The sequence below is a fragment of the Columba livia genome, chromosome Z (assembly GCF_036013475.1).
Source record: "Columba livia isolate bColLiv1 breed racing homer chromosome Z, bColLiv1.pat.W.v2, whole genome shotgun sequence".
Lineage (NCBI taxonomy): Eukaryota > Metazoa > Chordata > Aves > Columbiformes > Columbidae > Columba > Columba livia.
In genome coordinates, this window is record NC_088642.1 from 26,373,485 (window position 1) to 26,390,367 (window position 16,883).

Below are 16,883 nucleotides of genomic sequence, written 5' to 3' on the forward strand. Positions count from 1 at the left end.
GAATGAATGTATAAAGATCATTCCAATCTCTGTTCCACCAATAAACCTGCAATTTCTTTCAGATATATTTCCAAAGTAACAACATCTTGCTGTGGAAATAAATCAGCCAATTTTTGGAAGATTCTGTTTTATATATATGTGTAGGTAAATGTGTAACTATGTATAATTTAGCAGTGATTACAAAGTAATATCTGTTTTCATCTAGGCATAAATAATTAATCTCGAAGATTCCAAATGAAGGTAATATGCCATACTCCCAAACTAGCTACTACTCAAGAAATCCAAACTTAGCAACTCAAGTCTACACAGTGTTTATTTTATTTTATTTTTTTTTTTTTTTTGGAAGTGGAAATCATGTATAAATCACAAACAGTACAAGTTCCTCATGTCAGCAGTTGTCCACTTGAATGGGTCAACTTCTGTGTATAGACACTGTATTTTTAGTATAAAGTCAGAATAATATGGCAATTAACTAATACTTTCAACTACAGTAAAGATACAAACTTTTGTAATATAAATTAATTGCCATTACAAAAAGGCAACTGTATTAACTAATACAAAAATCTGCAACTTCTATAAATATAATGAAATGCAAGAAAAATGAAATAATACATCACAGATTTTTGTATAGAGCATTTGAAGAGGCAAGCTAAGATACACGTGGAGCATTATACAACAAGAAAGAATATCAAAACCCACTAAGATTTAACTTCTTTTTTTTTTCCATATAAATGCTAGAAGTACAAGTACAGGACACAACATGGAAGCAGTAAGATTATCAGCTCAGAGCGGGTAGACAAAGAGGTCTTATTGACAAGTTGTAAAGCACTAGGCAGCAGACAGAAGCTTGTCAAAACCAGCTGTTGTTGGATACTGATTGATAATGTTTTCATTCTGACGGCTGAGACACTGCAGACAGCCACAGGTCTGAGAAGAAGCCCAATGTGGGCACATACACGTCCACACACAAAGTCATTTAACAGATGGCTAAAGAACATTAAAGCACAATATATTTTTTTAAAAGACTTCTCTTCCTTAATGAACTTGCATGGAAAGCAGAGCCTAGTGCCCAAGTTTATTTCACCTAAATGATAAATGCATGTGAAGAGACTTTTTTTAAAAAAAAAAGAGGAAACAATTGAAATTGGTGGTCTGTCATCTGAATAAAAACTGCATGGTGCTTACATGTTCTACCATAGCCATGGTATTCAACAACACTGTAGACAAGCAAGTGTGACATGAGCTGCTTGCTCTGAACATTTTTAATCCCTCCATAAAAAGGTGAAAGTGTTTAAAGACATTTAAAAGGTACACGTCCATTAAGTTCATCCACAACACAAAACCACAGAAGAACTACATTCAAAGTAAAGTTAAGCATTGGTCTCAGCTTTAAGCAGTTATGAGGTATTGTTTCAACCTGTGGTGAGGAATGATTTCTATATTAGTAAGAAAATGCTTATTCAAAATAATTCTTGAAAAAAAAAAAAAAAAAATCATTGCTCCTGTGCAGTTGGCATTTTCCTAAAGAAAAAGCATTAAGCATCAAAAAGTCCTAGTCCAAGTGGCCACTGGCTTATGCCAAAGCCATATTCTTGTTGACTCATAGATCTTTCATCTTCTAAGCTGCGCTCCCTGAAAAAGCAGTAAAAGCTCTGAAACGCTCTTTTTGCCTCCCCAGGCTGTCTGCCCTGGGAAATTTCGCTGTTCTGGGAAGTAATTCTCTCACTCCTCCCCACCACTTGTTATTTGTCCTTGTCGCTAAACAGGACAGAAATCTGGGGCCCCTGTGGAAATCTGCGGACGCTCTAGTCTCTAAGTTCACATCAGCAAAGAGAGTTTGGAACTCTAAATGAGATCTAGTTCCTCTTTAAAGCCAGGGATGGGAGCCTCCTTAACCCACACAAGAGAAACTGATGGGCAGCTAGGTCTTGTATAAACTATGCAGAGAGAATCAGAGCCAACATAGGCCTCCTCTACTTTAAAATGAACAATTCCAGTTCTTGGGCATTTCCAAGAGTATGAGGAGTGAGGCAATTGACCTGGCAGGAAAGAGAAGAAAAACAAAGCAAGAAGAGATGCCTTTCAAGCTTTCTGTCTATTCCATCACAAAATTAAACAAGGAGCTCACCAATTCTCCCAGCTTCTTTCTGATAATAGGAAGGAAGTTAAAATAGTGACCATCAGTACATGCATTCAGGCAAAAATAATTCTGAGGAGCAATGCAAGAAATCCAAGGAAACTGAAAAGTAAACAAAATACCTATAAAAACATTTTGTTTATCAAAGTATAATTGCAAGTAGTAGAGAAATGGCTTTTATGAGCCTTTAAAAGCTGATCCTTGCTATTTTATTATCCCCAAAATAACGTAGTGAGAAACTACAATAAACTTTAAACTTACAAAATAAATGCTCAGAGTGGAAAGATATGTTGCTTAAAGCCCTCAAAAAAGGAGTTACAAGTTTCAAAACACAAGCAGAATCGATGAGGAACCACTGACACATCACTACAGTTTGCATTTGCAGACACTCATGCACGTGGGCAGCTGAATGCACAAGGCACAACATTCAAGGTGTCCACCAGTCCAGCGACTGGTCTGCACATACCGTTGTGACTGTGGTGAACCAGTGACCTGGCATGTGTCTTTAATGGACAAGATTGGTTTACAAGTTTTATAAAAAAAAAATCAACAGAAGGCAGCCAAAATACTTCATACCTACAATGGGGAAAACTTGGAAAGAGGAAATATGCACTGTGTTACTGGAATCAAATGAGATTTTTCCAAATGTATTACAAATCTTGTTTCCAATGAATACTTATTTGTATTCTAAGTAACATTTAGCCCAGAGGAAATTTGAAAGAACAAGTTATAATCCCTTGAAAAGAGAAGCTTATAGTACAAACACTGGAAGGGCCTTAATTACGATATAGATGCCTGGGCTATGTTATGATAACAGTAGTCCTCCATGAGTGAGTGATAAAGGAAGCAAACCTTATTTCAAATCAGTCACACTTCTAACTAGTAATAAAGCCTCCATAGCTGAATTAACAGACATTTGCTTTGCTTCTCCTAACTACTTTCAATGAAAATTATTACTTTGTCCAACTTTTTTATAATTTCTAAAAATATTGTTACTTAGTTCACCTATTTATGTTACCTATTTTTCCCAAATACTGTTATCCACATACATTTCCGCTAATTTACCTCTCAGGAAACTTCCAGCAAAATAACAGTTCTGCCTTTCATAAGGTTATGCTGTGACTTTCGCAGAGGAATCAACTAACTTGTCATCTGCGTTCTCACTCAGTAAAACTTCAGGACCAACCTTTTCATTAACATGAAACTGCTTGCATTTAACATATCTTATTAAGGTTTTCATTGGCTGTGCTTTCTATACTGCAGGGTCAGTAAACAAGCTAATACAAATTAGTCTCACAAATCCTTAAGACATTAGTTACTTTTTAAAAAACAAGGTAGCAGGAGAATTCCTTCTTTACAGACTATGATATTTTTGTGCGTGTAAAATCTCCCATAAAGGATTATGGCAATGCAAGAAAGCAACATGCAGTGTGCAGAAATAGTGGTAAACAAAGAGGAACTTCCTATTTCAGTAGTGTAGACAACTTTACTGGAAATAGTCGTGTACCTGATTCACAGAATATTTATTTTAACAAAAGAACATTCTGCGGTAACTGTGTGTGAACAATATACCACAGCACAGTCTTGATACCACACCATAACTAAGCTGTGAGCAGAATGTGCAGGTACAGTGATGCCTGGAGAACCACTCTTCTCTCCTGTGTTTCACATTCTTGAAGGTTCGAAGTCTTTCTCTTCAAGCAAGTTTATTAGAAGGGAGAAGCTGTCTTTTACTGCCTCCATATCATCCAAGGAGCAGGGTTTAAGAATCCAGCGCTTTCCACGTGCAAGTGGCTCAAGTTCCAAATATTTTTTTATCTATTAAGGAAAAAAAAAAAAAGAGACAAATGTATATACTACAAAGATAACACTCTATCGTATAAAAACAACAACAAACAAAAATACCCCCCAAAACCAAACCAAACCAAACCATCAAAAAATCAAACCAAACCCATGTAAAAAGATCAAGATACTCATTTTTAGAATCTTAACCGCAGCTGTTCTTATGGTATAGGTTATATGATGTGACCTGAAAGTGTTTTCTTTAGGGGTGAGTGACCTGCTTGGAAGCTACCATTCTACTCATACATTTAACAGCATGGGAGGTCTGGGGAAGAATTATATGAACTTAAGGCAAAGAGCAAAGCACATGAAACAAGTGTTCAGAAACATAGTGAAAACAGCAAAAGTAACTAAGAAATTTTAGGTTATGCTTGTATTTCAATGTTAAAGCTGTATGTTTCATCATACTCTTATTGGTAATCAATTAAGATGCAGAATTTGTCACCAGACTACTCTAACTATATAAACGAACTTTCAAAAATGTACAAATTCTAAACATTCCAGCCAAAGTTGGGGGTATAGCAGAGGGTTTCTTAATGACCTTGAAACACTAGAAAAACAAAAGTTCATCCAAAATCAGTCAGCTTTTGTGTGTGTATGTGTTGTTTTTGTTTTGCTTTGTTTTTTAGTTAAATGAAGAAGACTAGCACATTAATGTGATTAGGGTGGTAATAAGTACTATGTATGAGACATAATGGTTTCTATGATTGTTCAAAATCCAGCATGTTCCAGCGGATTTCAGCTTACTAACAATATCAAATAATGCCTATAAAAAAGGAAACCTATTAATTAAACTAATTTCATTTTTACTTCTGCAGCAATTGTGCAGAAAGGAGGTGTAAGAATATGATGTAATACAGAATTGCAAGTTTTAAAGTGGTTATAAGCCTTGATAAAATAACTGTGGAATGTGAAGCTCCTTGGAAAGTCCAGTCATAGCTAATGCTAATTACACCGTCGGGGCAGAAACACAGACCCAAAGAAAGACTGAGAAAGAAGATTTTCATTAGTAGTACACTCCAATCACTTTTCAAAATAGCAAGTACAATATCAAAACATATTTTTGATGCTTCTTAGGAGAACACGGCAGTCTGCAGGTTATTTCAGCCCACAGATTACCATCAAAATTTTAGTCTTTGACAGTATTTGATCCAAAAGTCTACTCATGCTTCACTTGTCAAAATAGACATTTACGTTTTACATCCAAAATTATATCCACCAGTACTTGCTGTTGTCAACATACCAAAAGAAATAATTAGTCCTGAATTAGCTTGCCCATTCTTTTTCCTGGTAATTATTGCCTAATATTCTTAATTTTCTTTTGTCACAGACCTAGCCATAAACAGGCACAACAACAGGAACAGTTACTCGCATTGTGGTAGGCAGCCACAGTCCTAGACAGGCAACTGGAGCCATACTGTGTGTAAGGCTCCATGTGCAGAGACAACAAAATAAGAAAGGGAAAGAAAAGGCTTCCATAGCCCATATAAACTGCAACGTCTCTGTGCAGCTCTTGCAATGTCTATACAACAGATTTTTTTGTCTAGTAATGCATTCCAACAGAAAAAACTGACTGCAGTTAAATCAGAAACTGACTTATTTAAATCAGAATTCAACCATCACAATGAGTCAGGAAGGGTTTCTTATTTCTTAGAAAGGAATTTCAAGCAAACATTTAGTAAACATTTAATAATGAGTATCAGAAAAAAACTGTGGTTTTGAGATGGGAACTTCTGCTTCGTCAGCTAAGATACAGGTGAAGCCTTTAAAAAAATCTATTTCCAACAAAGCAGAATTGTATCAATAGCAACCTGCAAACATTTGAAAATGAAGTGTGGTACTTAGCATTGATTCCCCTTCAAATGACTTTCAGAAAACATACAAGTTGAAATGAACATGACTTCAACAAACAGTATTTTAATATCTTCATACCTAATTTTTAGCATTGCTATCTACGTGCTATATTAGTATCTGATGTGTTAGCATGGTTATATGTGATCAGAACCCAAACACTAATCTCTGCAAGGCACATATTGCAATGTGTCCAGCTGCTGAAGTGGCACCAGATTGATTTTACCCCCATTAATATATTGAATTAATGGCACTGATCAGGGTAGTAAGAAAGCTCTCTTGCCTGTTTCAGCAACAACCTCCTTAACTGCTAAGTGAGGGAAGGAAGTAGAAGCTGCACGGAAATATAACAAAGCAAGGTATCAGTGCAACTAGATGATGGAGCAGCCTGCTGGTGTTAAGCTGACAAATATGGCTGAGTAATTTGAGAGGTTTTGGACACATGAGCCAGAGGATGTCCACCACACCCCCTCTACTGGAAGACTTTCGCCATCAGATCCTTGAGGTGGCTGAAGTCTGTCTGCAATCTTACTTACATAGCCTCATGAATTAAGGCTATGTCATACGAAGAAATGATTAGGAAAAGGTGATTACACTGAAAGAAGAGAACTTGCGTTTAAAAGCATAAAATATCTAGAAAAAAATCACATAAGAAAATGATGGAATTAAGCAGACTAGCGCTGAGTCTTGTGCAATTGTGGGCAAATAGGACATTGCTTACCAAGGTGGCCTCTCACAAAGAAAAAAACAATGACTTTACGCTACATTTCAGTGATCGCAGGTGCCAAGACAGAACTTCTATTTCAGCAGTAAAACAGCTTAAACTGATTTAGTAAAACAACTTTTGCAGATAAATTACTTATTTGGATGCCCAACATTGATTAAAATTTATTTTTTCGTATGTCTAGGTGTGTAATCAAAATGTAACAAAATCAGCAATGTTCTTTCATAATTTTCCACACCTAAGGGACAGTTCAGAGTATCTACATTAATAGGCCCTAGATGTATCCTGAAATTAAAGTGACCATTAGGGAGTGGCTTCTGAAATGGGAAGTTTTGACAATGCTATGGAAGCACAATGGTTTATATTCACGTAAGAGCTATTTTGTTCATATCTACAGAGAAAAAAGATTTCCTCTACTTGTCTCTAATCCAAATATAGAAAAATAACACTAACTGGCTTACAAATAATAACTAAACCAGAAGTAGCACCAAAGTAATTTTCTACAACCCAAGGGGTACTCCGTGTTATGTTACTATATTTCCTTATTTAAACTTCACACCACAATGGAGTTTGCAAAAGAGCTTTGTAAGTGGGCTCTACATCTTCATAACTCCCAGAAAGAAGTTTGCAGATACAAATATTTTCCAATTTACTATAACTTCTCCCCTCTTTCACTCAGAAGATGCCATTTAGTTCTAAAAACAATGAAGGTTTTTCAGACTTAAGCAGGAACTGTTTTTTACAATAAGAGATGAAACAACTATATGAAAACAGACAGACACAATCAGATGTCCAAGACTTTATACAGCTGAGTTTTCCACTTGACTGCTTTGTTTCTCTAGCCGCTTTCTGCCCTGATGACCACCATTCACACTCATTCCCTACCACACTTCCTAAGAGGATGCACACTAATCACAAAAATATCCAGAGGAAGCTGAAATTCTCTGAATACTCACTCACCTAGGCAGCCCTTGCATAATCAGGTAACCAGCAGTAACTATTTTACAGCTCCCTTCAATGGCACTAGCACAAAAGGGGTGAGCTCCTAAGAGGAGCTCTTTTGTTTTCCCCTCTTGGATAAATGGTGAAAAGCTTTCTGTCTGCTCATGGATGCCAAAGCAAAATATAAAGACTCAAACATGCTTCAGATGTCTGACACATTAGACATGCATTTACATACTGGCTTTGCATTTTTAAGTGTTTACTTTGGGATTGCTAAATTTTTAAGTTACAACCTCAGGAGAAAATACAATCAATTAAATTCACATAATTTTAAGACTTCTTTATTACCATTTTGCAGGATCTCACTGTATGTCTTGATTCCACATGGGGCCCCTGTTTTATAGAGAAGCTGACATTGTATTTATGCCACATTCTGAAGTCAATAAAATCTAACAATACACGTATGCAATTATTCCAACTCTTCCCACACTCCACCTTCTAAGTCCTATTCTACTGGCACAATACACTAAGCATATGGTTATCAAATGTTGCTTAACCTACGTGCTAGAAAAGTCAAGACACAATAAAAGGATTGGTGCCCAAAACCTCAGCTGGTGTAAATTAGCGTAGCAGCGTGGAACTGATGTTACTAAATTGACCTACGTAAGCTGAATAACCAGGTCCTGTTGAAAGCTTTTGTATGTTCTAATACTGAACATCATTTAGCCAGTTCACAACACACATGAACATATGACATATAGGAAAACAGATACTGCAGTCTATGAGAGCAGAGTAATTTCTGTCTATTGCTCAGCATGAAAAAAAGCTGATTGAAAGTACTATTTTTCATTCAAATAAAAAATTTTAATACCTAATTCACCAACACAAAAACTTCCAACCCACTCTGATTAATCTGTTGTAAACAAATACAAAATGCAGGCAATAACTTACATTACCAGGCTATATTTACATAATTTAATAGCTAAAATATTTTTTCATCCATTCATGTTTTACTGAACAATTTTACTTCGGAAAAAATGGTTACAACACATATAGCTGCACAGACATGTCGGGGTCACTACTAGTCTAAATTTTTCATAGCCTTTTACAGGATTAAGCAAGTACTACTGCAAGAGGGTGACTGGTGCATGTATGAATTAAACCGAAGTTACCTAATTTTTGAATCCATGTATTAACCACAAGAAATGGTTCATTCATCTAGCCCAAATCTGCATGGACAAGGAATGCAGTAATAATGGAAGACTGAAGCTCTTCATATTCACATTGTGAAAGATCGACTGAGCTTTGATGCTGACTTCCTTTTTGGACAACATAAAAATCTGCTCTTGGAGCAATTGTTTAGACCCAGTATAAAGAGGCAATTTTGATTGCTGAGTCCATGAGCAACAGATGAGCTGCCTGTAACACTGACTAAAGCATGTGCAAATTCAGTATCTTTGGAGAAGAGAAAAGGCCAAAAGTCCATCACATAGCATTAAGTTTTAAAAAGGGAAACTACATAAAAAGAGTAACTTAAAGAAAATTAACTGTGCAGCTAAAAAGGTAAAATGCTTGCAGGTGGCATAGAAAAAAATACCATAATTAGAGGCTCAGAGTATATTTATACTGGTACAGAAGACTTTAAAAGAAATAAAAAAAGCTTTCAACAGTTGCAATAAGGAAAGGGATGGTATTAGAGGTAAAAGAAGTCATATTTAAAAAAGGAAAACAGAAAATAGAAGAAAGGAAATTCTGGCAAATTAAAACAGAGACCACAAATGTTGACCTACTAACCATAGAGTGGAACACATTGCTTAAATCACCACTGACGCTAAAAAGTAAATTGAAATCTACTCTAGTTTATGTTAGTGTGCTGGACTGCAAACTGCAAAGCCACTTGAGCTGTTACACGTGCTTTTCTGCTGGCCCTGTTCTAAGTACAGTGATTTATAAGAGTAGGTGGGACGGAGCAGTAGCTACTTCATCTTAAACCAACTAGCTCAATCCATTCTCGTACAGGAGTTAACACTTCCATGCTATTCTCTAAAAGTCTGCTAGAAACCACTTCATCTGACACCCCACTTGCCTAAAAAGGACTCGTTGTCTGACCAGAACAGCTGCTCCAATGTGCAAAACTGCCAGCAGAAGTTTCATAAGGTTTATTCTTCCTGCAAAGACACTTCATATCCCCCTGAAAAGATACTTCACATGTGCCTGCTCGTGTGCTTCTTTATAACAGTGATCTCATCCATGTCTAGAGGGATCCTTGTAATGCACCTATGTCTCATAAGCACTCCTCCTAAAGCACCTGCACCTCGTATTTATTGACTCCATATGGAATACCTCTTATGCAACAGGGAGGGGAATGGAAGTGCCTCAGCTAACAGGAAGGGATGCTGATCTGCTGTGGCCTGGGGCAACCCACATGGCTACTCCCAGGAAAGACAGCTGAGGTTAAGCAACACTATCACCTATAGAAATGCTCTTAAACTCAAGTTCTCTGAAGCTAAATATTTCACTGCCAGCCGACTTTTATGTGCTGCTGATTTCAAAGTATGTACACGCAATGTTAAAAATTCGCAATGAATCAATAAAGTACATATGATGATAATCGCAATTATGTAACTGAGCTGCCGGGTTTTGTTTGTTTGGTTTAGTTCTTTGTTTGTTTGTGGTGGGTTCACCCTCCCTGTCCTCCTCCCTTTTTTTTCCCTTAAGTATGACCTGCTGAAGCAAAATCAAAAGAAAACCCAAAACTGCCTTCAGCATTTCTGTGTGATACCAGGGTAAGCAATTGTCTAGACAAGATTTCAAAATCATCAGAAGCCTTTTTCTACAACTCCTCACAGGTAGTGGTAAATACTTTACAAATTAATATTTCTCGTTTGTACAGCTTTCCAATTTTTTATTTTTTTTTTAAAATCTGCCCTTTACAAAAGATTACCTAAAACACTTGCAACTGAGCTTTTTACTTAGCTTTATAATAGACCTGGCCAATATTTTTGGTTTGCAAGTCTTTACAAAGAGGAATACAGTCACTTATGCACATATTGCACAAAATAATTTACACACTGCTTTGTAGAACAGATACATTCTTCCACCCTTGGTATCTCCAGTGGCCACGAGACAGTACCCTTTTCAGACTGCAAGTGACTGCTGAAAGAAATGTCTTTTAAGAAGATACCTAACTGTTCTGAATGTAGAAATAGGATGTCTGGCAAATCAGCATGGACACGCTGTTCCCAACAGAGAGCACACAGTACTGGCAAATGCAAGTGTGAGACAAGAAAAAGGGGAGTGTACTAGAGAGCTGGAAGATAAGTACAGAGGCGTGTTTACTGTAAAACATTAAATATTGCATTATCTATCAGGATGGAGAGAGTGGAAGATTTTTAAAGTGGATAAGTACTTTTTAAATACAGATACATAAGGTCATGTTTTAATGGGTCTGGGACAAATAAGACAGATGAGAATGAGGACAGAAAACTGCTGAGGGTGCAACAGCACTACTGAGATTTGCATGTATGTGGAGAGAAGCAAAGAGGCTTTGAGGAGCGGCTCCATCTATCAGCTCTTTCCATGTAAGACTTTATCACACAAAAATGTGCTGTGGTGTATGCGATTTCTGTGGTTACATTCTGTTAATTTGTTAAAAAAAAATAGTAAGAATCAGGTAGATGCCAAAAACATTCAGTTATACTTTGCTTTCCATGTCTCATTCACCCAGTGTATTCTTTTTATATAAACCTGTGCTTCTCCTACAACTGGAAGAAACAGGGCAACATGAGAACAGCAGCAGCTGTTATAGAGAAAACCAGACTTCCAGGTGAAGATTCTTACAGCCAGCACCAGGCTGGACAAACAAAATGGGGCTCATCACATCCAATCCCAGAGTGAGCAAAACCACATTTCTTTTTGAGTGACAAGTGAAACAATGAGAATAGAAAAAGAGGCATTGTATGTGAATGCATGCAATGAAAGCAGAGTAAAATATTTTCATTTAATATCTACAGCTTTATATCTTTAATTTATTCCAAAAAATTAATCAGAAACGGAAATCAGATATCAGATTTAATACGAGACTACAACCAATCCTATAAGCTACTGCTACTATTGCTTCCGCTCTTCCCCACTCTGTTTTCTGAAGTCTTTTGGGTTGCAACAGACACCATCTGACAGCCACATCCTTGAAGTCTGAGATTAAAAACATGTAAAGAACAATTCTGAAAGCTATCTCTGGTTAAAGCCAACTATTTAGAGGACAATTAAAAAGCATTTTTCCCCCTATATACTAGATAGACACGAAAATGACAATTTATTGGATATAAGAAGAATTTTCTACACATATGTATGATTAGCATATCCAGATATATTCTTAAGTTATACTAAAAATAACCTATTGAATTTAAGGGCATTTTAAACTTAGGATAATTTGTTAAAATTACTATCATTGCCTAAATCTGTTACAAATAAAAATGGAGCATATGCAAAGATAATCTCACAAGAAACCTATTAAAAGCTTTTACTATAGCCCCAGTCACACTTTTCCCTACCTTCTCTGAATCAGGTTTGTTTTTTTGTTACATCTTCAATTAAATAATTTAAGGAATACAAATAACTAGTAGAAACTCAACACTCAAGATCTTTAAGCAGATATCTTTCAGAGACTTGCATTTTTTTGTAGCTTTTTTTGGATTGTTTTAAATAGGCTGACAAATTAAATATATTCATGGTTTACTTCAGAATACAATGCTAACAAGGGAGAATACTGATTTCAGCAGCAAAATACACTAGCTTTAACTATGGATTGTGGCTTCAACTAGTAACAAAATCTGAGACACAGGTACACAAGTGCTGAGTATTTACCACCCCCAAAAAACCTTTATTTGTGATGTTTTATGTCTCAAATAACCTTTAGAATAATATGATAGTCCGAAGTCCAAAGATCAATCCTCATTATGACATCCCTGCTGCAAATGGCATGTTTTCTGCTCAGATAACACTTAAACAGTATTTTCTGGGGAGGTGCATCTGTGATGATTCATCTGCATTTGCCTGAACTTGTATATAAATATAGCACTTGAATAAATAGCATCTGTATACTGTGCCCACGTCTGCAAAGCACCAAAACACTGTATGGACATGTATTCTTGTATCAAAAGCAAAGAACAAGATTTCTAAAGGCTTTGTGGTTGGTTCCCTGCATTTACACTGCTGAAACCATTCCAAGCCAACAGCCAGTATGAACACATAAGAAAAACCATTTATTCAGCAGTAGCTGTGGTTCTAGAAGATGCGTGCTCTCATGCACAGAAGATCAGACAGTGGTTGTGCTTATTTCACTTGTTTTGTATCAGGTACAGAACAGAGTGTACAAATGTAGGATGGTTTCAACCTTCCTTCAGGTCCTGTGCTGATGGAATTCTTAGTTATGCAAAGTCCAAACAGAGGTAACGGAAGCCCAGAACTAAATGCAACTAAAAATGTCTGTTTCAAAAGCAGAAGCTGAAATAAATCCATTTGGAAAAAGTTAACATATGATACTTCTGAAGAAAAAAATGCTCCCAGAGACCCTTCCACAGCCAGCTTCAGAGGCTGGATGCCAGAATGCCAGGGGCTCTGTGAGCCCCCAGTTCCTCCCACACCAGTGACTTCTGTGGGAGCTATTTCTGAGGATTTCCTCCTTGCCCTATGGTTAGAGGATGCAAATCTGTGCTTTGGATTTTCTAGGTCCAGACCTCTGGAAGCACCAATGATTCCAAACTCACAGCAATCTAGCACTTCTAGGTATCTAGCAATCTAGTATTCTAGGTACCTCCGGACTCATCTCTATTTCTTGATATTGAATAGCTCTCCATGTAGCAGCATGGCAGCATGGCAGAATCCTTTCATGCTCTGTGACTAGGACCTTGCTTGACTAAGGCCCCTCATAGCTTCTAGATTCCTTTATAAAGTATAAGGATACAAAGAAAAAAATTACACTGCTCAAATCAGACACAGTCCTGTACACCGGGGTATAATTAAGAACCACCCCATGTGCAAAACTGATTTGCCCCTGCCTCTAAAATGATAGAAAATGCACGAACAATCACAAATATGGAAACAGTGGAGCACTTTACACTGAGAAAGAATGGTTTAAGCCAGGTAACCGAACTGTTCCCAGTATTGGGAAGGAATCCTAGTGAAGTACAAGTGCAGCAATGATGGTGGTAATGCCAGGGATGACCAGAAGGATTTTGACAAGATGGGTGGATACAATGGGATGCTGATGAACTGTGTGGTTCTTTTGACTCCTGAACTTAAAGGTAATAGGCTAGAATCTCCAGTTTTCCAAGCTATAGAGTTATTCCTTCCATTACCGTAAGTTGCAGTAGGGAGTTCTACCTGTCTGAGAAGTCTTTTAGTAAAAAGGTCCCATGGGAAGGGACAAGCGAAACAGTAATGAATATTCTTCACTTACCGCATCAAGATACCACTTGCCCTACATTATCCTGACCCACACTTCAAGGGAAAAGATGAAATCACAGGCAGTAGATCAAGAGTTGCATATATAATACATGAAAGAAGAAAGATCCACTGATATCTCAGGCAGGATATCAACCTTTACATTAAAAAAACCCATACCCAAAGAAACCACACTCCTCCAAAGAATGCTAGAAGAATTCTAGGGCAAACAGACAGGACCTATAAAATTTATGGCCTCCTTGAAGGAGGGCTTCTGAGAATAATATTGAAGATACTTAAAACAGGATCTGTAATACAGCTATTGTTACTTTGATTAAGTGAATTAAGGCTTGCCTTTGTACACCTACAACTGTGCAGTGCATTTACAGTGTCATGGAAAAGATTTCTTCTGAAGAAAAGCACTGGAAGGCAGGAAGATTATGTCATGGTGATGCCCCAGTCCTCATAATTGTATCAATGAAAAACAAAAGGAGGTATTTGTCAAGTGATTCCAGCAGAAAGGGAGGCCTGGCTTCTGCAAGCTGACAGGCAGCTCTTTCCCTCTAACTCAGAAACCGAGATGCAAATATATAGCAAATATGTAGCTGACATTAATTTTTTAAGATGAGAATATTGATATGAGTTGGCTAAAATATCTTAATGCAACAGATTTTTCTAAGCATACGCCAGTCACCTTACAGAGTAACCTACCTATTCAAAATTGTGGTCTAATGAAAGTATAATCACCTCTTTAAATTTTGGGTTTCTGGTGCTCAAGGTAAGTCTTAATTCTGCACATTTGCAATTACTCATTGAGTTTTCTTTATATTAGAAAACACCATATGTTAAGTTTGCTGACCACTAGTGACAAGCTAAAAGCCATTATAGTACATGTCACTAGCTTTTTGAGAACGTACTCAAAATCTGCAACATTTACATGTTCTTAATAATGACCTATTAAATACGACTACATATTTAAAAGTTAAAGAGATCTTAACTAAGTATTCCTTACCAGGCCAGGAAAGGTTCTTTATATTGAAGTTAATTAGCTTAAGTCCCAAACTCAGATATAAGAAACAACCAATTATCCCGTCTGAAACATAGGCTTGTAAAACTCTCAGTTACTTGTAAAACGGTCTGCTACACACGAGTAAGATGTTGTTTAAATGACTTGTTTGACTAGATGCATTCACCATGAAATTGATTATTTTAAAGCATTATTTTTAAACTTGATACAAGTTAACTGTGTAAACTGAAAATGGGAAAAAAATCTGGCATTATAAAGTGTAGGTTTCAGTATGAGTTTAGTATTTTATGAGGTCGAGGGTTACTTGAATGAGAAACACATCAAGAACAAATAGTCATTTGTAGGGCAGTAATTGAGAGGTTTAATATGATTTTACTTTTCTGCCATTTCTATGCCAAGATGTATGGTATAAGATCTAGTGTTATTTCACCACAGCCTGTGCAGCTCTGAAGTAGTACAAAGACAATAAAACAACAAATAGAACCTCTTTCAAGCAGAAACACCAAAACCAAATCTGAATTGCTATTTTTCTATAGTCTGAAAGTAGCGCTATATTGTGGTTTTACACCTGACACTTCCAGTTAGATTTAGTATTCCTATTTTGTTATGCCTTTTAGATAGTGGATGGCATGAGAAGAGATAACTAGTGAGAAGCTAGTGAGTATTCCTTCATCTCCCGCTCAGAGACTCAGCTTTCAGCTTCACAGTGGTCCAGATTTCAAAGAAAAAGAAGAGACCATTGCAAAGTGGTCACGGAGTTGAATATAGATTAAAAAAAAAAAAGCTAAAAAAGTGTTATTCAATAATATTTTAGATTTGAATGTCTAGCATGGTCCTATAAATACGGACAGACAGATCATGCCAGGGTTACTGAACAGATTAGAATTTGCAAAGCAATGTTTTATGTTTGCTTCCATAACTAGAAAATGGTTCTATTGGTTCATAATGAATCAGTGTACTAATGGTATGTTGCTAATAATTCACAGATGTCTTGGTGACTTAAACCAAAAAAAGTCTACTTGGTAACAGCTAAAATTTGAGATCTTACTAATGGAACGTTTCCAATTGTAGTCTTAAAAAAGAAATGAGCTCACTACAACATGAAGCACTAACAATAGTTTTTCTTTAAAATCAATACAACAAATAAAGTGTTTCATATATTGCTCCAGAAAAGCTGGAAAAGATACTATGCTGCCTACGGCAAAACTGTTTTGGAGAAGAATCAAATTCTCAGACTTTGAATAAAAAAGTATTTGCACATTGTACAGCAGTTTACTCAACATCCAGTGAAGTGTGCCACCAGCCATGCTGTTTTATAAGCCCAGTTGTAGACAGATTAATAGAAAGGACAGTGTCATCATCATGTCAGTCAGACCACAGGCAGTGCTGCAGGAACTGGAGAAGGGAGGTAGAGAGAGGTGTGAAGAGAACAACCACATAAAATGGCTTTAGATGAATTACAAGCAATAAAACATTCTGCTTCTAAAGATGTCTAATCTATCACAGCAGAACTAACATCATATTAAAAGAAAAAAAATCCAGACCAGCTGGAAGTGTATCAGCTTGATGTTTGTCAACCTGAAGCACAAACTGCAGATGGACTTGAGGGTGCTTGAAGTAGAGTATACTGAAAAGTGTACAATGCTCAGAAAAAAATCAAGGTGGATCTTCAGCTATTCTTGGGGAAGGGGATAAAACAGTTCTGCTTATTTTACAGGAAACACATGGAACACCATAATGCTTCTAGTAGGATTTGTATATTCCATTTTTTACTGAAGGTTATCATATGTGAATTTTATGAGTTCTACTGTGTTAGCTAAAAAAATAAGTTCCTTCCCTTTTAGCCTTGTCTGTATTTATAGATACAGTATATGAAGATAAAAAGCCAATGAAATTACATTTGAAGTTATATTGTT

The 16,883-nt window shown here is 36.6% G+C and overlaps 1 protein-coding gene across 3 annotated transcripts in view; it reads right to left on the reverse strand.

The window, feature by feature from the left end:
• Window positions 1-295: 295 nt before the first annotated feature.
• ARL15 (ADP ribosylation factor like GTPase 15) overlaps window positions 296-16,883 on the reverse strand; it is a 234,539-nt gene continuing 217,951 nt past the window's right edge. For all 3 annotated transcript variants that reach the window (XM_065045198.1, XM_065045204.1, XM_065045209.1), the window contains one exon: window positions 296-3,955. In XM_065045198.1, coding sequence (XP_064901270.1) covers window positions 3,803-3,955 — 153 coding nt within the window. In that variant the 3' untranslated portion in view covers window positions 296-3,802. The remainder of the gene's footprint in view (window positions 3,956-16,883) is intronic.